The sequence below is a fragment of the Suncus etruscus genome, chromosome 5 (genome assembly GCF_024139225.1).
Source record: "Suncus etruscus isolate mSunEtr1 chromosome 5, mSunEtr1.pri.cur, whole genome shotgun sequence".
In the NCBI taxonomy this organism is placed as follows: domain Eukaryota; kingdom Metazoa; phylum Chordata; class Mammalia; order Eulipotyphla; family Soricidae; genus Suncus; species Suncus etruscus.
Window position 1 is genome coordinate 148156016 of NC_064852.1, and position 22473 is coordinate 148178488.

General features: G+C 45.3%; 1 protein-coding gene across 1 annotated transcript in view; it reads left to right on the plus strand.

Moving 5' to 3' along the window:
- The first annotated feature begins 1749 nt into the window (after positions 1-1749).
- Positions 1750-22473, plus strand: part of LRP12 (LDL receptor related protein 12) — an 89085-nt gene continuing 68361 nt past the window's right edge. Inside the window, exon 1 of the mRNA XM_049773866.1 lies at positions 1750-1978. Within this exon, the coding sequence (XP_049629823.1) occupies positions 1885-1978 (94 nt within the window). The 5' untranslated portion in view covers positions 1750-1884. The remainder of the gene's footprint in view (positions 1979-22473) is intronic.

The window sequence follows — 22473 nt, forward strand, 5'->3', positions numbered from 1 at the left end:
GTCCTAAAGTGTGTGTGTGTGTGTGTGTGTGTGTGTGTGTGTGTGTGTGTGTGAAATGAGGCAACCCAGGTTCAAAACTGCACCCCTGAACGTGTCCTAAAGTGTGTGTGTGTGTGTGTGTGTGTGTGTGTGTGTGTGAAATGAGGCAACCCAGGTTCAAAACTGCACCCCTGAACGTGTCCTAAAGTGTGTGTGTGTGTGTGTGTGTGTGTGTGTGTGTGTGTGAAATGAGGCAACCCAGGTTTGAAACTGCACCCCTGAACGTGTCCTAAAGTGTGTGTGTGTGTGTGAAATGAGGCAACCCAGGTTCAAAACTGCACCCCTGAACGTGTCCTAAAGTGTGTGTGTGTGTGTGTGTGAAATGAGGCAACCCAGGTTCGAAACTGCACCCCTGAACGTGTCCTAAAGTGTGTGTGTGTGTGTGTGTGAAATGAGGCAACCCAGGTTCGAAACTGCACCTCTGAACGTGTCCTAAAGTGTGTGTGTGTGTGTGTGTGTGTGTGTGTGTGTGTGTGTGTGTGTGTATGTTACTGGGAGGTATTGAGAAAGTGTTCTAAAGTGTGTGTGTGTGAAATGAGGCAACCCAGGTTCGAAACTGCACCCCTGAACGTGTCCTAAAGTGTGTGTGTGTGTGTGTGTGTGTGTGTGTGTGTGTGTGTGTGTGTGTGTGTGTGTGAAATGAGGCAACCCACGTTCGAAACTGCACCCCTGAACCCAGAGGGATCCCAGAACGCACAGCCAGGAATGAGCAAGTCTGCGCGTCGCTGGTTAGGCTTCCCGGAGATCTCCCCCAAAAATTGTGACCAGGAATTCGGCGCCCCATCTGCTTCCGGGCGTCGGTTTCAGCCTCCGCACTCAGGCCCCACAGCTGCCGGCTTCCCCGAGGGTGGCCAGTGCGCCCGCTGTCCCCCACGATTGGCCCAACGCCCCGAGAGACCGGGATCGGGGCGCGCGCCGGGCGCAGCGCTGCGATTCCAAGGGGCCGAGCGAGGGAAGGCGAAGTCCCCAGCTGCCGACGACCCCTCGAACCCGGGCTCCGTCGGGAACCCCCCACGGATCCGCTCCGTCACCCCCAAACCTCGCACCCGCGGTCCCCGCAGCAGCGCGCAACCCCGGGGCAACTCGCGCGCTCGCGCATCGATTGGCACGGCCTGGCTCCGGCTCCCCGGGCACCCCGCGCGCGCCAGTGGCCCGGGAGGGCGGAGCGGGGGGCCGGGCACCGGGGCTAGGAGAGCCGGTAGATGGCCGAGAGCACGGATGGGCGCGCGGGGCCAGGGGTTGGGGGGCTCGGTGCGGCGCGGGGTCCGAGTCGGAGTCTCTGGGCAGTGTGCGGGCTCGGGGCCTGCGCCCCAACCCGGGAGGGTTTGGGTTTGGGCTGGGGCGCGCGGAGTCGGGAGCGCGCGGAGTCCCGTGCCCTCCCCCAGCCCCTCCCCACCTCTCCCCCATCGCCCCCTTTCCCCCCCATCCTCTCCCCTCCTCCTTTCTAACCTTTTCCATCCCTCCCCTTTCCTCCCCATCCTTCCCCCTAACCCCTGTCTTCCCCCTTCCCCTCTCCTCCCCCTTTCCATCCCATCCCCTTTCCCCTATTCCCTTATCCCCCTATCCCCCTATTCCCCTATCCCCCTACCATCTTTCTTCCCCCTCCCTCCCCATCCCCTCCCCCTGTCTTTCCCTCCCCCGCCTCTCCCCCAATCCTCTCCCTCCCGCCGCCGACAGCTCCAGGAGCAGCCAGGGGCTTAGTGGCGGCGGCGGCGGCGTCTGGCCCCGGCTCCTCCTTCTCCTCCTCCTCTTCCTCCTCCTCCTCCTCCTCCTCCTCCTCCTCCTTCTCCTTCTCCTCCTCCTCCTCCGTCGCCTCCTCGCTCGCTCCCTCCATCCGCGGTGGCGATGGCCCGTCGCCGGAGCACAAAAGCCAACGCGTGCCCAGGGCCCTGGAGATCCGCGCGGCTCTGGCTGCTTCTCCTCCTGGCCCTAGCGGACGGTGAGTGTGGCCTTCCCCCCTCTCCTTATTCCCTCCCCCCGACCCCTTTTTCCTTGGCCTCCCTCCTGGAGAAGAAGGGCTTCCCGGCTAGAAGCCAGCAGCTCCATGAGAGAGAGAGCGACCTCGCTCGCAGCCAGCCGCTGGCGGGACAAAGACCCCGGCGAGGGGTGGCTGGCAGAGAGTGGTAGGGTGCGGGGTTGGGGATGGCCACCCCCTGGGCGAAGACCCCAGGCTTGCAGAGAAGGGGTGCTGGGCCCAGTTGAGGGTCGCCTGCTCTAGGTAGAAGCCGGGGGTGGGTGGGCTAGTGGACTTCCCAACCCTCCTCATCCCAGAGACCGGCCTCTCAGGGGACTCTGAACCCCCTTTGCACCAGCCGCACACAAAGACCCAAGACTGGGAAAGAATGGGGCTTTAGCTTCCCTACTGGATCCCCCTTTCCTAACTCCCCCGGGGTCAGGAAGTTCTCTGGGGGGGGGTTGCCGAGGCGGCATAAGTCCCCCCACTTTGTCTTGTCCTCTCCACCTGGGGAAACTGCCCACCGCCACCTCCTCCCACACAGGCCTCTGGGGGCCCCAGGCTCGGTGGCTCCCCGGGCGTGCGGGGTCCTGCCTTTCCCAAGAGCTGCAGGAGCTAGAACAGAACTGAGTTTGCAGCCCCATATCTGTCTGGGCTCTCACTCCCCCCCCCCCATCTCTTTCTCTCTTGGGGTGCACAGACTTCCAGTGTATTTGTCATCTTACCTGTCATTGTCCCTGCCCCTGTCGCGAGATTGCCACCAACCCACCCTTTTGGGGTTGAGAGGTGGTGCCTGGTCCACTGAGCTTTGGTCTGGTCCTGTTTACTGCAGAAAGCGCAGTGGGGGGCAGACCCAGCCCGCAGAGTGACCCCTGAGGTCAGACTAGAGCTGGGAAGCTTTTGGCCATCCAGGTTCCTTTCCTGACTGTGCCATTCTTCTGTCCAGTTCAGTTCGTCTGGCTGGAGAGGGGGTTTCTCCGTGCACACAGCTGACCAGTGCTTTGAAGGGAGATCCTTGGAAGTTGCTATTCTTGGGCACCTTGAACTTAACTGACTATCCTCATTCCATTCTTTGCCCTGGCCGCCGGAGTTGGGTCAGCGTGTGTAAATTCACCAGCCATTTAGTCTCTTGGAAAGAGAGAGAGAGTGGCTGTCGGATTGAAGGTGCCTATAACTTTGAAAGCCCAGAGAAAATGACACTCGGTGAAGAATTCAGGGTGACCAAGTTGGCATCCGCCGACAGCCAATAAACTGTCCATTTTTCACGGTGGGATCTCAAAAGCATCGCTTAGGGAGTTGGAAGGGATGTTGAGTATGCCAAGGTGTTGATGGGCAGTGAAGGGTTTGTGTGTCCCCAGAAATCCCTGTGCATGGTTTGAGTGTTAGTTGGTTGCTTCAAAGGACAGGGAGGGATCCCTGTTTGCCTGATGATTTGTGAGTGTGGGGTGAACCCCAGAGATCAAGAAGCTATTATACTGTTTCTTCTTGTCTGAAGACAGCTACAATCTATTCGAGGTGGAGTGTTAGGATGCAGGCAGCTTGAATCCTGAGCCATGAGCAGTGTCCAGCTTTGACCTCTGTGGTGACCGCATTTGAATTTTAGGGCCATCTGATCAGGACAAGTACACAGACAAGGGACTTCTTTGCCCATTCATGAGGAAATTCTCTATGGTTGCCATTTGGACGAAAAGTCTTTTTCAAAGCCCTAGGGATAAGAGGCTTGTGTGAAACCCTATAATTTGCCTCCTTGGGCACTTATACACACAAAACAACTTTTTCTGGTAGGTATTTATGAAAGATGTGTGTTTGAGGCAAATTTGTGTTTTGTGAGGAATTGCTGGGAGGTAGACTCTGAAACACTGACCTCTTCCTCTTGTCCTGACAGAGCAGGAACAGATTATAGACCCAGCTCAGTGATTAATGCCAAGAGGTGATGTCTGGAGCCCCAAGGAAGTGGGAGAAAATAGGAGGCAGTGTACCCAGTGGAATCTTAAACTCGAGTTCCAGTGGTTAAAGGAACCTTTTCCCTGTCACTGGGGAAATTCTCGCCAGCTCTGCACTTCCCTTCCTCTTATGTCTGGCCAGCCACATCTGATTTTTTTTTTTTTTTAAGCCCTAACCAGAGTGAGGTCTGTTTAACTCGAATCTGCATCAGTTGTGGTGAGCAGTGCCGGCGTCCTGCTCTGAGACCCATCATTCTGAACCTCTTAGAACAGATGCTGGCTGTAATTTATGAAATTGTCCTGTCTACATCAGAAAGCGATTTAAAAAAGAAAGAAGGCAAGAAAAAGAGACTGCAGACATAATTGAAAAGCTCTGCTAAACAACTAGCCTTCGGAGGAACTCAGCATAAAAACCATGTGGAGAAAGCCAGGCTGCCTGGCTAATAGGTAGGCAGTTCCAAGCCAACTTTTCCTTTTTGTCTCATAGACCAAGAGTGTAATAGCTGCACCACTAAATGACTGCTCTAGTGCATTGATGAGGGGGAAAGATTGTGTTTTGTTTTGGTTTTTCAGCCTGCATGTATCTTTGCTCATTCTCTTGATGTGGCCATTCTCCATGCACTGTGTCCACTAGTGCATGTGTGTTGCGTTTTTCAGTGGCATGGCGGCGGCTGTCTTCCTTTCAGGTTGCCTTTCTGAATGAGTAAACCTTGTTGGAAACTCGACTCGTGATGTGGAATACAGTTCGTTCTTTCTCCACTTGAGTTGCTCAGAGACCAGTCATTCTCTGCCTGGAATTGCAGCATCTTAACCGCTTGGGTCATTTCGAGAAAATTTGGGAATTGGACAGGAGTAGGGGCGCTTAATGCACTCGACGGGCATGTCCGAAGTTTTACAGATGTGAGGGTTTCCCCAACTGCCTCACCATCAGTAGATGTTTATTTGTCAGGTTCCCTTGGAAGCCAAAATTGAGTCATTGGGATCGTTCCATTGCTTTATTTTTTTTCCACATCTGGTTGTCGCCCAGATGAGTATTGTCTAACTTTTCTGCTTACTCAGATCCACCCTCAGCAATACAGGATACAATGTGCCTCTTGTACACAGCAAAATTTGTGAAATAATACTTGATCCTTTTCCTGATGTATCTGATTTGACTTCACTTGTTTCATTCTTCCTCAACTGGTTTGCTGGTCTGGGCTCATTAATTTGGGACCCCCACTAAATTAAAGATTGCAGTCTTCAGTTTAAAAATTTACCCCCAGCTGGGGCCAGAGAGATAGCATGGAGGTAGTACATTTACTTTGCATTGCAGAAGGGCGGTGGTTCGAATCCTGGCATCCCACATGGTCCTCCAAGCCTACCAGGAGTAACCCCTGAGCGCTGCTTGGTGTGACCCAAAACCAAAACAAAACAAAACAAATTTGCCCCAAGCTGAGGCCTTCCAATGTAATGTAGAACGATGGTATTTGTTTCTCATTTCAGTGTAGCCTTAAAGAGTTGAACAAAGGTTTCTGGTTACTTGCTTCCCGAGCTTTTGGTAGCTGTACAGACTCCTCTTGGTTTACGTTGGTGATAAGAGTCAGCCTTCACCAGCCTTAACCTGGTTGCCAGTTGGAAATCAGCAGTACTCTACAATGTTGTAGAAGTCACAGAAGTGAGAAATACTTCTATTTTTTTTTCTCTCTTGCATTTCATAGATAATCGGTAACTATTTCCCTGTGAATCTTTGGGAAAATTCAGCAGCTTTTTGTAAATTTCCACTTCTAAGGATAAATAAGTAGAAGTTATGATTTTGAAATTTTGTAGAAACTAAACAGAATTTTTTGTTTGTTTGGTTTTGGTTTTGGTTTCAGGGCCACACCCAGAGGCCGTCAGGGGTTACTCCTGGCTCTCAGCTCAGGAATCACTCCTGGCAGGCATGGGGGACCATATGGGATGCCAGGGATTGAACCCAGGTCTGTCCTGGATCAGCAGTGTGCAAGGCAATCGCCTTACTGCCGTGCCATTGCTATGGCCCCCAGAATTATTATTTTTTTTTGTAGGGTTAGGTAATCTAAACTAGATTCTAATTCTAAAAAAGTATAGCTTGATTGCAGGGAAACACGTAGAATAAAACGAAATTAGTTGCCTAACATAAATCCTTCCATGAGTTTAGAATCTTAATTTGTATGTGTATACTACAGAGATTATGAAAGCATGACAGCACATTTCTGCCCAATTCTAGGATCTCTCTTTCTCTCTCTGTCTCTCTCTGTCTCTCTCTGTCTCTCTCTGTCTCTCTCTCTCTCTCTCTCTCTCTCTCTCTCTCTCTCTCTCTCTTTCTCTCTCTGTTTGTTTTTAATCAGGCAGAAAGTATTATATTTCCAGGGGGGGCAACTAGCTGTGTTCCAGGAAGCGTGTGAGGAGATTTGAATGGTGTGTTGTAAATGATTAGGAAGATTCCTAGAAAGTAAAGTGTCTGAAGAAAGCACCAGAGTGACATCAGGCTGAACACTGAGTGGCAGTTAAAGAAAATGTTTGAAAAGCAGACTCTAGGAGGTTAGAAATTTTAAAGCTTATCAAGGAAGTAAGGGAGCTTTGAGACAGTTGCGTCTTTCTGCTCTGTGGGATGTTTTTGCTTTTTTCCTTTTATCATTTACAGTTTAAAGAAGGAAAGATTCAAAAGAAGTAAATATTTTTAATAAAGGTGAGGTTTCTGTAGGCACAAACATAACATGATTTTATTTCAGAATAGTCTGTTTTTGCTAAACATCTTTTATATAAGTGGTAATTCTTCCCCCACTTAGATACTGAAGTTGGGTTAGTGACCTCTGATTATTAAGGCTAATTTTCCCACCTACTTCTGCTCTTTTTCTCCATAGCCTTCCCCTTTTAATAAAGGACAAAGCATAGATGTGACTATGTGATATATTCTTATTTTCTAAGATCCGGGATGAAGTCTCATAAATACAAGCTTCTAGACCTGTTTCGATGTATTTCGTCTCTCATTTGGAGTAGATGCAACAATAGTAGTATATACAGATCTACTTACTTTTATATTTTTAGTGGCAATACCGAATTAGCTGAGGAAATTCTTGCTCTCTGAGATATGGGGAAGAGTGGAAAGGAACTAACATTAAATACCGTTCAGATACAATACTTGGTCTTTGTTCTTTGCCAGCAAATCTTCATTAGGTCTCATTCAAAATGTCATTCCTATTTTACGGAAGAGAAAATTAAAGCTCAGTCGGAACTCCTCTGAGATCAAACTGCTAGCAAGTAGTAGGATAACAATTGCAACCTTACCCTGTTCCCTCCCTCATTCATTCATTAAAAAGTATTGATCGAGCACTTGGCTTACATCTGACATTGTATGTGCCTTAAAATAGTTTGTGTCCTTGTGGCGCTTACAGTCTGGTGAGTAAGTTACTGTAAGTGAAACAAAGGGCAGTGGGCCAGAGAGATAGTATAGCAGGTAGATTGCTTGCCTTGCATGTGACTGGCCCTGGATTTGATCCCTAGCACCCCATATGGTCTTCTATGCTTCGCCAAGAGCTAGAGTAAGTGCCATGAAAAAAAAAGGGTGGGGTAGAGAGAGTAAATAAATACATAAAGATAATTGGTTAATTGGTGGAAGGTTTCTTGTCTTGGACAAATCAACTTGCTGCCCTCTAGAGCTCTGTGTATGGTGGAAATAATACTGGGAGCTCAGAGGATTGGACCACATGCTTTGCGTGCTGTAGGCCAAATTCAGTCCAACAACCACTAGGAGAGACTCTTCAGCCACCAGGACAGGAGTTAACTTCGGCATTCTACCAGGAGAGTTGCCTATAAAACCTAAACGCGTGGGAATCAAAGGCCTAAAGGCATAGACAGGTGTGTTGCTAGTAAGTGACTTCCTGCAGCAGAGTTAGAGCAGGCTGCACATGCCATGGCATGGTCAGGCAGGTCCCTAGGGCTTTGGGAACCGTGGCTGAGCGTCTGGGGTTTATTTCCAGCAAGAGTGTGAAGTGGCCTGGCCAGTGAAGTCACGAGGCAGGAGTAGGTGAGCTTAAAGGTGGATGGTCAGTGAGGGGTCTCTGCTGACAGCCCAGGGGAGAAACACTGGCACTTGGATTAAGCTGGTGATTGCAGAACTAGAAGCATTTGGTTCTCTAGGCAGGGGTCCTCAAACTTTTTAAACAGGGGGCCAGTTCACTGTCCTTCAGACTGTTGGAGGGCCAGATTATAGTAAAAACAAAAATTATGAACAAATTTCTATGCACACTACATATATCTTATTTAGAAGTGAAGAAACAAAACAGGAATAAATACAATATGTGGCCCGCGGGCCATAGTTTGAAGACCCCTACTAGGGGAAGGGAGCTCCTTTCTACCTACCTCCTCATCAGATGCCCAGAAAAATTGGTTGTATCAGTGTGCTTAGAGTTCTGTGGGTTTTAGGGTAAGACAGTGGAAGTCTCCTGATATGAAATAAACAGGAAAGAGTAAGAGGAGAGATCAGCTGTGATTTCTCTGCAAAATTCAGCAGGACTGTGGTCTTGGCCCAGAATTGTAACCACTGGTATCCCTGCCTTGGTTCTAACTGGCTTGTTCACAGGACAAATGTGAGTCCACTGGTGTGAGAACATTGAAGAATTCTGCTTTAGGCTGGACTTGGTTTTCTTTTCTTTTTAATGCTTAAAAATGACTTTATTTCCACCATAGTTTCCAAGGTTGTTCATAATACAGTTGCTCTTTTTTTCTTCTTACAGTTACAAAGTTGTTCATGATTGAGACTCAGTAATACAATGTTCAGCCCCCTTCACCAGTCCACATTTGCTTCTACCAATGTCCTTAGTTTCCCCTCTGACCAGCTCCCTGCCTGTCTCTGGCAGACATTTTGACATTTTTCTTCTCTCTCTGTCTCTCTACCCCACACACACTGTTAGACTTTTTTTTTTAGTTTGATAATGTTTTTTATAATAAAAATTTTTTCTAATAATATTTTTATTTAAATACCACGGTTACAAACCTGTTTGTAGTAGGGTTTCAGTCATAAAAAGTATATTCCTGTTTATCAGTGCAACCTTCCCATCGCCAATGGCCTCCATTTCCCTCCTCTGCCACCCCCAGCCTCTCTCTGAGACATGTATTCTATTTCTCTCGCTCACTATCATTGTCACAATAGTTGTCAGTATAGTTACTTCTCTAACTACACTCACCACTCTTTGTGGTAAGCTACATATCTCGGGCTGGTCCTTCTGGCCCTCATCTTTATTGTCTCTGGGTATTATTACAATACTGTCTTTTCTTTTTCTTTTTCTTTTCTTTTCTTTTTTTTTTTTTCTTTTTTTTTGGTTTTTGGGCCACACCCAATGACGCTCAGGGGTTACTAATGGCTATGCGCTCAGAAATCGCTCCTGGCTTGGGGGACCATATGGGACACCGAGGGGTCAAACCTTGGTTCGTCCTAGGCTAGCACGGGCAAAGCAGACGCCTTATTGCTTGCACCACCACTCGGGCCCCTCTTTTATTTTTCTTAAATCCCACAGATGAGTGAGACTGTGTGTTAGACCAGACTTTCTTAAAGTTGGCTACTCATAGCCCATTTTAGCCTGATAATTTTTTATGTAGCCCTGGGGTATAGAGGTCTACAGAAAAAAACATTTACTGATAATACTGATGTATTATCAAAAACTGCTATTTTAAAATAATGCTTTTCGTATCAAGTTATTTAAACCCCATACGCAGTCACAACTGCAGTTTCTGACCTTTCGGAAGTCTAGTTCAAACCCATAGGAAATTCTGTTTCTGTTATTTAATCTGGGAAAGAAAAGGCAAAGAACACTGGATGCTGCAAGAAAGGGTGTCCTGGGGACTAGTTACACATACTTAACATAAAGGAGTGACAAGGGGAGAGGATTAAGAAGAGCTCCATGGATAATAGACAAGGGCCATGAGGAACAGAGTGGGGTAGGAAGCTTGTCACAAATAATGGGAGTGCAGATAGGCAGAGGAGGTACCACCATGAGAATGATAGTTGGAAATGATCGCTCTGGACAAGAACTGGGTGCTGAAAAGAGGGAAAGTGGTACACATGACAAGCAGCAATATTGCAAACCACGAGAAGGGTGGGAGGAAAACTGGTTGTGGAAAATGTGCCCAGGTGTGGGACATTATATGACTGAAATTCAATCATGAACAACTTTGTAACTATTTCATGGTGGTTCAATTAAAAGAATGCATTTTAAAAAAAGAAAAGAAAATAAGAAGATGGGCTCTATGGAGAAGTCTGCTCTAAGGACTCATTTTTGTCCTGTAAAGTATAGAAATATGGGGCCAGAGCAAGAATACAGGATATAGGGTGCTTGCCTTGTATGCGACCGACTTGAGTGATCCCTGGCATCCCATAAAGTCCATGAGCCCCTCCTGGAGCACAGACTCAGGATTCAGCTTGAACACTGCTGGTGGAGCCAAACAACAACAACAACAACAACAACAAAACAAAAAACAAAACCCCAAAAAACCAAATAAGTACAAGTAAGTACAGAAATGGATTTCTATAGAATTGACTTTTATTTTTTTTGGTCCAATAAAATAGAGCAATAACATCTTGTAGAAGTAAGTGACTTCTTACCCGAAGAAAGAGTATTTCAGTTAAGAAGCAAAGGATGGGCAACAGATAAATTTTTTTTCTTTTTTTTTTTGGGGGGGTCACACCCGGCAATGCTAAGGGGTGGCTCTGTGCTCAGTAATGGCTTCTGGCAGGCTCAGGGGATCATATGGGACGCCAGGATTTGAACCACCGTCCTTCTGCATGTAAGGCAAACACCCTACCTCCATGCTATCTCTCCGGCCCCCCAAAAGATAGATTTTTAAGAATTGTTTGCCTGACTTAAATTCTTTATACTGAACTAAGCGATCAATGAAAGTTCACTTTCTGTCTTAGACAAGTCAGGAATATATTGGTAGAATAGAGAATTTCAGAACATTTTGGAAGAGCAAAATGATCTTTTTATACCCTTTGCACTCTTGGATATAGCAGGGGGAATATAATCTTAGATGTTTCTGAAACTTTGAAATACGTAAGGCTGGGGCCCAGAGCAATAGTACAGTGGAGAGGGCACTTGCCTTGCACATGGCCAATCAATCAGGTTCAATCCCTGGAACCCCACATGGTACCCCCAGTTACTGGCAGGAGTAAATCCTGAATGCAGAGCTAGGAGTATCTTCTGAGCATCACTGGAATATGAATCAAAAAACAAATAAAAATAAGTGAAGCAGATGAGCAGTTTTCTCCTTAGTATTTGTTAACTCGGTGCCCCCCTCCTATTGCTTTGGTGAGAGGCTGAAATTTCTTTCACACTTAAATGTTCTTGCCATCTAATGAAAGAAAGTTGATTCAGAACTTTTATTCACTCACATTGCTTTTTCAGAGCACTGGGAACTTTGATTATTGAGATGAAATGGAGCACAGTAGAATGTTTCGTCTGTGTAAAGGGGAGCATGCCTTTTTATCATCTGACTGTGGAGACAGTAGAACCATCTTTTTAAATTTGTAGTTAAGTGGAAGAAAGATGAATGAATCTTTGCCATCTCTATATTCTAAAACAATTCCATTTTTTTCTTTTTTTAATTTTTTTAATTTAAAGCATGGTGATCTACAAAGTTATACACAGTAAAGTGTTAGGCATACAATGTTTTAGTACTAATCCCATCACCAGTGTCGACATTCCTCCACTTGTGTTCCCCAGACTCTGTCACATATCCCTCCCCACCCCTACCCAAGGTCCCCAGCATTCCATCATAACAAGCACCTTTTTTGGTTTGGTTTTTGGCCACATCTAGGTGATGCTGAGGGGTTACTCCTTGCTATATGCTCAGAAATCACTCCTGGCTTGGGAGGACCATGTGGGATGCCGGGGAATAGAACTGCAGTCTGTCCTGGGTCAGCTGCATGCAAGGCAAATGCCCTACCGCTGGGCCACCACTCGGCCCCAACAGATACCTTTTTAAGTTTGGTTGTTAAAGTTTGGGTCCTATGATTTCCTTCTTGTTGACTCCAGGCTTTGGATATTTAGTTCTGTCCCTTAACACCACCAATGCACCTGAGTACCCTTGGCCCCGTCCTCCATTATTTCTCATGTCTTTTCTCCTCCTTCACTCACTTTCTTTTTTTCTCACTATACTCTGGGGTCAAGAATGTTCCAGACAACTCCCACGTAAATCATTGTGTTCCTTCCTGCAGTTACAGGATTCAGTTTTCTTGAATTTACTGTTGCCAGTTCTAGTGACACTGAAGTCTTCTTCTGGGGTTGATACAGAAGATCTCTCTCCCTTCACCCGGATTCAGCTCCAGGGGAAAGCTTTGTGAGGTGCAGGCTGTTAGTAAGATTCACAAAAGCCTCAGAAGATGTGGGTTCTGCTGTTGGGTTAGGATTCTGCCTAGGCTATTGCCAAGGCTTCATGGCTACTTGTGCTCAGACTGATATTGTTTCTTCATCTATTATTCGCTATTGCAGCCCCTAGTGTGGCTCTCGCTTAGTCCAGATTCAATAATCCTGCCCCACATCACAGCAGCCCCAAGTGGGTCATCTAAACGTTCAGATGTAATTGTATTTCTTTCTCCTTAAAGCCCAGCCTATGTTCCCTGCTATTAAGATGTAAACTCAGTGACTCACTAGGCTCTTCATAATGATCAGGCTAAGATTTTTTTGGCTTTTTACCTTTCTTAGCTGTTGTCTGCCTCTACCCTTCATCATCACCCCCCCCCCCGACTCAGCCCCCATATCCCTGCTCTAATGATCACTGTCTCTACCACCAATTAATTTCTGCCTCCTTCTGCTTTCCTTTAGATTAGGAACTCCCAGATTTATCTATTCTATTGCTCCCTCTTCAGAAAAAAAATTGCTCAGTGCCTCTCCCCAAGTAATCTGCCTACCAGAAACAAATAGAGCACCCCAACACGAGTGTTCGTGTTGGGGGAAAAAATCACCCTAACTCAGAATTCATCCCAGCCCTCACAGCAGGGCCTTTGAGCTGCCTTTTCCCCTGGAATAGCTGGTCTGCATGACACATATATGTATATACACCATGAGGCTCAGAGGATACTAAAACAGTTCTGAGCTTAGCACCAGCTTCTTTTAGATTTGTCCCCTGTACTTTATGCATCTGGTGCTGTTTTGATGTGTAACCAGTAGAAAAGGACCCATCTTGAGCTGTTTTTTCCCCCCATGCAAAGCTGCAGCTCAGAGTGGACGCCAATGCTCCCTCTTAGCAAGACTCACCGGGGCCCAGCTGCCTCCTAGCCGCTTGGGGGAAATGCTGAGGGTCTCTGTGCTCGCCTTATATAAATATGCTCCGTCATCTGGCAGCTCCACTCCTAGGTACCAACTTAGCAGAAGCAGGAACAGAATGTTCACCACAAGATACTTGCAAGGCTATTCCAGGTAATGCCGCTTGTTCAGGCCCGACAGAGCAGCCTCTGTGCCCATCAGCTGCTACAGGGACAAACCGAAGCTGTCTAGCCGGGGTAGTGCCATAGGGCAGCTGTCCCTCCCCTGGGGACACTGAGCCACCATTACTTACTGAGGAATTGAAGTGGCCCTTTTAGTTTAGGAGCCCTGTGTTCTTAGTACTAGATGTTCTGGTTGAGAGATTATGACAATAACAGTCATTTATAACTATAAAGACCAGAAATTAGTGAGGAGGTGGGGCAGGAACAGTAGCACAATGGTAGGACATTTTTTGCTTTGCACACAGCCTACCTGCTGACCCAGGTTTAATACCCCACATCCCATATGGACCCCCAAGCACCACCAGGACACTAGGAATGACCCCTGAGCACACAGCCAGGTAGAACTCCTGAGCACCATTGGTGTGGCCCAGACATACACACATACCACTAGTGAGGAGATTGGCATTACTGTACATTTTTGCAAGTAACTGTCAACTTTAACAGAGGACATCTGGTTTCTCGCATCTGCTTCTGCAGTCACTCTGTTGTGACATGTTTTGGTTGGAGTAAAGGAAGAAAAATCTGTCCTTGCTTGGATATGCAGCTGTGAAAGGAGAATATTGAGCATGCACTCGGCATGCTCAGGGGCTACTCCTGGCTTTGTGCTCCAGAGTGAGCCCAGGTGGTGCTCAGAGGTCATATGCGGGCTTGGGGGATTGAACAGGGTCGGCGATATGTATGCCCACCTCCAGGACCATCTGTCTCTCTGGCTTCCTGGAAGATTGGAAGGGCCCTTTCAGATACATGTGACTTTTTTTCTTTGGTATCTAACACAGCAGAGCTTGTAAAGTGGGGTTTTCAAAGTTTGCTGACCACCTCTGTAAGGACTGCATGTTCTGTAAAACTCGGAAAGGATTCAAATCTTTTTTTGTTTGTTTTTGTTTTTTTTTGTTTTTGAGTCACATCTTGCAGCACTCAAGGGTTACTCTGGGCTCTCTGCTCAGAAATTGTTCCTGGCAGACACAGGGGACCATATGGGATGCTCAGATTCGAAACACCATCCTTTTGCATGCAAGGCAGATAGATGCCTTACCTCCATGCTATCTCTTCGGCCCCAAGGGGTTTGAATCTTAAGTGACTGATCTGACCATACTTGGGAGGTCATGAAAAAAAGAACGAACACCCCCCTCAAATTAAAATCAACTTATCTCTTCAGAGACAAATAACCAGAAGTGAATTTCACCTGCTACTCAAAAGAAATCAGGTATCATATTACATGAAATAGATGATTATTACTTTCTAAGAAATCTGGATACAGGTGAAGACTTTCTTCTGTAGTGGGGAAGAGGGAGGAGGAAGCTTGAATTGTGGATAATATGTAGGGACCAGCAGAGAAGCAGCTTTCAGGCTTGTCCTGAGTGATGTTTTAGACAAAGTAGGGTTTTCAGTGACAACTTTGAAAACTATAGACTCTTAATTTGTGTGCATATTTTAATGTGTTTCAATTAATAATGACTAAGTTATATATTAAAAAAATGAACAGGACTTGAGAAAGAGAGGGGAAGAGAGAGAGACAGAAAGACAGAGAAAGCTAAAGGAAAGGTGCTTCTGTGGCCATCTAGGCTTTGATCCTCATCCTTTCTTGGTTCCCTCATCCTTTCTTGGTTCATCTCTCCAGGAGAGATCCCTGAGCACAGAGCCAGGAGTAGGCACTGAGCATAGCTGGATGTGACCCCAAACAAACAAGAACAATCTTGACTATCTCTATAAGAGGTGGGGCCAGAATGATAGCACAATGGGTAGGGCATTTGCCTTACATGTGGCTGACCTGGGTTCCATCCCCAGCATCCCATATGGGTCCCCAGGCTCACAAAAATCGATTTCTGAGCACATAGAATTTCCCCTAGTGTTTTTGTCTTGTTTCTTTTCATGTCTTGTCATTAAAACTTGTACTTTTAAACCGCTCCAGACCTATGGAAAAGTAGAGACTTTGGTGTGATTAACAGTATATTACATAGTGTCCAGTGGCTTCGGATGCTCAGATCATAACCAAGATTGCTTGATTGTATATTTCCATCCATTCCATAAGTGCCAAAGGTTTGACGTGGGGAGTGGGGAGAGCAATAGTACAGTGGGTCAGGCACCTGGCCGTGCATGTGGCCATCCCAGATTTGATTTTTGGCACTTCATATGGGTCATTCTTCCTCCTTTCCCCAAGCTATACCAGGAGTGATCCCTGAGCACAGAGTGTAAACCTAGTAGATTTTACTAAGTGTGTCCCCCCAAAATTTTTTTTAATAATGGTTTGAAGTATATAGCCCAGCCATCCAGTATGCTAACATTTCAGAGTTTATCTCTGTGATGTGAGGAGTTAAAATATACTTCAGGTGAGCCCAAAACTCTATATGTGTGTTTCTGCACCTCTGCTGCCTTGGGTATCCAGGCATTCCTGACAGCTCCACTCTCCAAGCTTTTCAGCAAAGGAGAAAACAAAACAGTTATAAAATACTTAATACTTAAATACAAATCCATTTTCACACTTGAAAAATGAGCAATTTCAGGGCCAGGGAAATGACTCAAGAGGGCCAGAGTGCAAGCAATGTGCTTTCCCCTCCAAGCTCCAGCACAGTAAGAGCCACTGAGCACAGTGCTGGGAGTAGCTCCTAAGCACTACTGGATGTGTCTTCCAAAGTAAAAATAATAATAATGATAATAAAAACAAATAAATGAAATTAATTAGTGGTTTTCACCCTTCATTAACCAGTCACATACATGTGTCTGTCTAGAAACTGACTCGGGTTCATAGTCTTGCAATGCTTTCTTTTTTTTTTGGTCTTTGGGCTACACATGGCAGTACTCAGGGGTTACTCCTGGCTCTGTGCTCAGAAATCACTCCTGGCAGGCTCAGGGATGGCTGAGGATCAAACCCAGGTTTGTCCCAGGTCAGCCGTGTGCAAGGCAAATGCTTTACCCACTTTGTTATTGCTCCGGTTCCCAATGTTAATTCTTTAGTGGCTCCCATCTCCCTTTTTCTTTTTTTTTATTTTAATTTTAAGTATGATATGTGCTTTAGTATTTTGTATATTCTCAGACAAGTTGAAGCGATTTTCATAGAATTGCAATTAAGTTTTTGAGACTAGTTATTTAATTTAGTCACTTAAAACAATTTCTAAGATGGCCGTAAAATATTTATAGCAGCCAGTGATAGACCCCCCCCCCCCAACCTTCTTCTGCCTCCCACCTGCTCTTGGTTTTGATGCTCAGGGCTTATTCCTGGCTCTGTACTCAGGGATTGCTCCTGGCAGTGCTTGGGGGATCTAGTGCGAGGGATGGAAAGGGCTAACCTCATGCAAGGCAAGCACTCAACCGCTGTACTGTCTCTCTGATCCATATGGTATCTTCTAATCTACTGGCCTGTATTTGCTTCCTATCTTTGTGTTGATGAGATCAGTCTGGAATCCACTTGCACTTTCTTCTCCTCTCCACCACTTTTCTTCACTCTCACTTAGAAATGAAGCAGCCCCCCTTTCCTTTATTTCCTACCTCTGACCCATTTAGATGCACTTGAGAGCATGGTGGTCCCAGTAGTAGCCATTGTTGGTGATATTTCAGTAGATCGTATAGGAAGGCTCAGATGTGGAAATCTGTGCAACTATGTGGGCATTAAGTGAGGAAAGAGAGCCAGTGATGAGGATATATGCTGTCTGCCAGTGACTCATTACTGGATCCTGCTGTCCCACTCCATTCCTATGCCCTGTTGCTGTTGGTCTGCTTGTTCATGTATGATGGGTGTGTTACGCTTTCCATACTTGATCCCGAACATTGTAGTTCTCAAGTTCGGGATTTTTATGCTGCTCTGAATAGAGTTGCCTATAGATTTCTGTGTGGTGGACATGTTTCCTCAGAACAAATGCTTTCAAGTAGAATTGCTTGAAATAAACACAACATATTTTGCTTAACTTTATAAGAAATAGTCATGCCATTTTCCACAGTTGCTTATACCAGTTTGAATTCTGACCAGCAGCAATATGTGAGGATTTCCATTGGCTCTGCATCCTTGTTGGCACTTGGTGTTGTCAATATCCTTTGGTTATTCTAGCAGGTATATAGTTATATTTGAATTTGCGGGGTTTTTTTGTGGGGTAGGGCAGGGGCTGAGGGAGAGAAATTCTCCTAAGAATGGGCTTGTGAGCCTCTTGGGGTGCCACTCTAGAGATGCTGGACCAGGCTAGGTGAGATGGTGGGGGGTGTGTGTGTGATGTCTGTGCTCTGCCCCTGTGATGTCTGTACCTGTGCTAAATGTACCCTGGTACCAGGCATCCAGCTTAGAGCCTTATATTTGCCAGTTTGTGCCTCAGGCCTTGGAGCTTTCTCTCTCTGTGGCCCGAATTTGAGCTTTTCCCAATAGCTAAGAATGTTCAGTGTCTTCTTCTAGAATTCAGGGGTCCTCAAACTTTTTAAACAGGGGACCAGTTCACTGTCCTTCAGACTGTTGGAGGGCCAGATTATAGTAAAAACAAAAATTATGAACAAATTTCTATGCACACTGCATATATCTTATTTAGAAGTGAAGAAACAAAATGGGAATAAATACAATATGTGGCCTGTGGGCTGTAGTTTGAAGACCCCTGTTAGATCCTATTGCTTTATTTATATATCATCTCATGGCCAGAATGCTCAATGAAGTCCATTACCCCATTACATTTTTTTTTTTAATTTTTGGGTCACACTCGGCGGTGCTAGAGGTACTCCTGGCTCTGCGATCAGAAGTTGCTTCTGGGGCCCGGAGAGATAGCACAGCGGTGTTTGCCTTGCAAGCAGCCGATCCAGGACCAAAGGTGGTTGGTTCGAATCCCGGTGTCCCATATGGTCCCCTGTGCTTGCCAGGAGCTATTTCTGAGCAGACAGCTAGGAGTAACCCCTGAGCAATGCCGGGTGTGGCCCAAAAAAACAAAAAACAAAAAACAAAAAAAGAAGTTGCTTCTGGAAGACTAGGGGACCATATGGTATGCTGGGAATCAAAATGTTTCCTTCCAGGACTGGCTGCATGCAAGGCAAACGCCCTACTGCTATGCTATCACTCCGGCCCCTAATTTTGTTTTGTCTTTTTATTTTTTTGCTCTGAAGGTTGGCGTTCTATATGTTTATGAGACATATTATGTAGATATATAGAGTTTTATGAGAGCTCTATCTTTTATATTGTACAGATCCTATTGTGTAATAGTATATTTATTTTGTGATACCAGGGACTAAGTCCAGGGATTTATATGAGGCACATACTCTGTTCTGAACCCCAGAACAGACGCAGCACCCTCTCTTTATATTCTCTTGACAGTGCCAGTGACAAAGGGAACATTTTTAACTTGATGAAATTTAGTTGTTCATTATTTAAAAAAAATTTTTGAGATTTATATTTCTTTTATTTGAGGGGGGGGTTACTTCTGACTCTGCTATCAGAGGTCATTCCTAGCTGTGCTGGTGGGACCATATGGGATGCCGAGACTCGAACCTGGGTCAGCCACATTGCAAGGCAAACACCATTCCTATAACACCCTCCCTGTTGTGCTATCACTAGGGGCCCTTATGAGTTGTTTTGATGTCATTTCTGATAACCTCACCTAACCCCGGATCTTAAAGGCTTTTTATTTTCCATCGGTGTTAGCATTTTATGTTATATATTTAGATCTAAGTTTCATTTCGAATTTCCATTTTTCCTCCCCCTCCTTTGTTTTGGGCAATTCCCAGCTGTGTTCAGGGCATGACCCTGGCTTTGCACTTAGGGATCACTCCCAGTGGTGCTCAACAAATCATATGGAGTGTCAACAATTGAACCCAGGTCAGCCATGGGTAAGCCAAGTGCCCTGTCCTTTGTATTGGTGCTCCAGCTTTGAATTTGCTCTATCTGTAACATGTAAATTGTAAGAGGCTCTAAGAGGTCCTAAGACCATCTACTGTGGGTTAAAAACACTTAAGTTGAGCTGTTTTTGTGTTGGGCGGTGGAGGGTGTGGTGGCTCTTACCAGGTACTGAAGAGGCCCCAGCACCACTCCTGTGCCAATATGCCACCCACCAGGCCAAGATATTCCAAGCTTAAGCCGAGCAGTGTCAGGGCCATCGGCATCTCATGCCATGATGCTGGGAGGTGCCTTGACATCCCAGGGCCCAACAAAGGGACAAGAGGCATGCACCACCCACCCCAAATGTATCTCCCTGGCCCCCTTTTGAATCTTTGTTAAAGATCAAACAGTCATATTTTCATGACTCTGGACCCCGATCGCTTCCATTGATTAGTGTATCTCACTTTTGCCGTTAACCAAGCTGTCTTGATTACTGTAGGTGTTTATAGTAAATTATAAAATCAGATAGTATGAGTCATTCAGCTTTATTCTTTGTAAAACTAGTCAATGATTCTAATTTCTTCACACTTCATTCTAAATCAGCATGCTTTTATCTGTAAAATATCCCGTTTGGATTTTTATTGGTATTTTGTTAACTTTATTAATCACTCAGCAACTTCTTCACTTTCTTGAGATTTCTAATTCGTAAATATGGGGTCTATCTTTTTTTTCTCTTCAGGTTTCTTATGTTAGAGTTATTCTTTTCAGCACTTTTGTCTAACTAGATATGCTTTATTAGAATTTAATGGTATTTCAAGATTTTTGGTTGCCAAAATATATGGTTGCTCATATACATGATATATGGTTTACATTTATGTCTTGAGATATATTCCACAACTTAGTTTAAATTCATTCTAGAAGTATTTGTGTAGTTTTCTCTGGGATTTTTCTCTTTAAGTATGTCACCCAAGAATCTTGAATTTGTTTTTGCCTTTCTGGACTCTCATGCCTTTTTCTCTTTCTCTTGCCTTATTGCATTACTGCAAATGTCACAGGGCTTGCAGTAGTACTTTCTCTATTTCCTTCACAATGAGAGGGGCTCCATTTCTGCCTTCACCTACATAGACTAAAATCTTTGTAGGTTTTGCACCTTTTGGAGGGGTGGACCATATCTGGTACAACACTCGGGAATTATTTCTGGCTCTATGTTCAGAAATTACTTTGGCAGGCCCAAGGGACCATATGGGATGCTAGGGATTTAACTTGGGCCAGCCGCATGCAAAGCAAACACCCTTATTTACTGTGCTATCACTTTGGCCTCTGAGTAGATTCTGGTTTTCAAAAAAATGTCTCTCTTTTCCTCTTATGCTGACTCTTACCCCAAGTAGTTGGTTGTTTTTTTTTTTTGGTTTTTCGGCCACACCCATTTGATGCTCAGGGGTTACTCAGGGGTTGCCCCAGGCTTGGTGGGACCATATGGGACACCGGGGATTGAATCGGGGTCCTGATCCTTGGCTAGTGCTCGCAAGGCAGACACCTTACCTCTAGCGCCACCTCGATGGCCCCTCTCTTTTTTTTTCTTTTTTTTAGTTTTTGGGCCACACACTGTGATGCTCAGGGGTTACTCCTGGCTATGGGCTCCTGGCTTGGAGGACCATATGGGACGCTGGGGGATCGAACCATGGTCTGTCCTAGGTCAGCCACATGCAAGGCAAACGCCCTACTGCTGTGCCACCGCTCCAGCCCCTCTTTTCTTATTTTGAAAAATGTTTTTCCTGATTTCGTTGATGTTTGTGTGATTTTAGAATATCAGTATAGAAAATTACTTTTAAATATATATATATGTGTGTGTATGTATGTATATGTATATGTATATGTATATATATATATATATATATATATATATATATATATATATTTGGTTTTTATCCTTAAATGAAACCACTTTGTTTAGTGCCTTATTATGACTTTTGAAAAACAATGAAGCTCATCTTTTTTTATGTGCATAGTTCAGTCTTCTTTAATAGTTCATAGTTTTAATGAGCCTTCATTATTTTCTGTTAGAATACTTTCATCAGCCCTGGAGGGAAACCCTGTAGCTGTTAATTATTACTACCCACTTTTCTTTACCCCCCCCCCATGCCTTTAGCAACCAGTAATTAAATTGATATCACCATAGCAATGCCTCTTCCACACATTTTATATAAATGGATTCACATAGTAGAATCATTGAGGTGTCTGACTTATTTTACTCAGCGTAAATGTTTGCAGGGGGCATCCCTAGTGTCCATCATTTCTTTGCTGGGCCAACTAGTATTCCATTGTGTGTATTTGAGCTTCAGCGGATTGCCATTTGGGGTTCCAGTTTTTGTGACTCACTCAGGCTGCTCAAAGTATATGCTTACAGGTTTTTGCGCTGTAGTAGCCTGTATTTTCTATTCTTTCGAATGTGTGGTAGCTTAGTTAGAGTTGCTGCATCATAATGTTAACTCTTTGCCTTTCTGCTAAAAACAATTGCTCATCTCCTATCTCAATGATTACACAGGGCCACCCTAGTCACCAGCTGCATGCGGGGGCTCGGATTTCTCCACACAGATTCCACTAGCTGGGGTAACTGTGTGCGCTCGTGGGGGGCTCCTAGTGGTGTGAAGTAGAAAATCGACATGAGTCCCAAATATTTGCCCAATTCTCTAGTTGGACTTTTCTCGTTCTCACTTGTACTCTTTGAAGAGCAGATTCCTTTATTTAGAGACAGTCTAGTTGACCTGTTTTTCTCTTTTGTTGCCATCTAGGTTGTTGTTTGTTTGTATTATCTTAGGAACCATTTCCCAATTCAAGAACACCAAGGTTTACTCTTGGTTGGGCACCCCTCCCCAAGAGTTTTCTTTTTAGCTCTGGTGTTTATGTCCTCTGAGTCATTTCGAGTGAGTTGTCATATTATGAAGTAGAGGTCCGGTTGCTTCTTTGTTTGTGGACTCCAAAGGGTCTTATCCCAGTTTGAACTGAAGAGTTCTTCATAGAACTCGCATTGAACTCTTGGTATTCTTATGGAAAAGATCCAAGAAAGTCAGCGGACCCAGCCAGACAACTTTCTGGGCTTACTTTTGGCCCTACTCTCTTTAGCTCCCTTTAGTGTCTCTCCCAGTGCCAACATCCCTGCCTTCCTTCATCACTGAAACCTGGTAGTAGTTTTTGGAATCAGGAAATGCGAGTCCTCGTCTTGTCTTTTATTATTCTTTCTCAAGACTGCCCCCTCCTTCCCCTGATTTCAATATGAATTGGA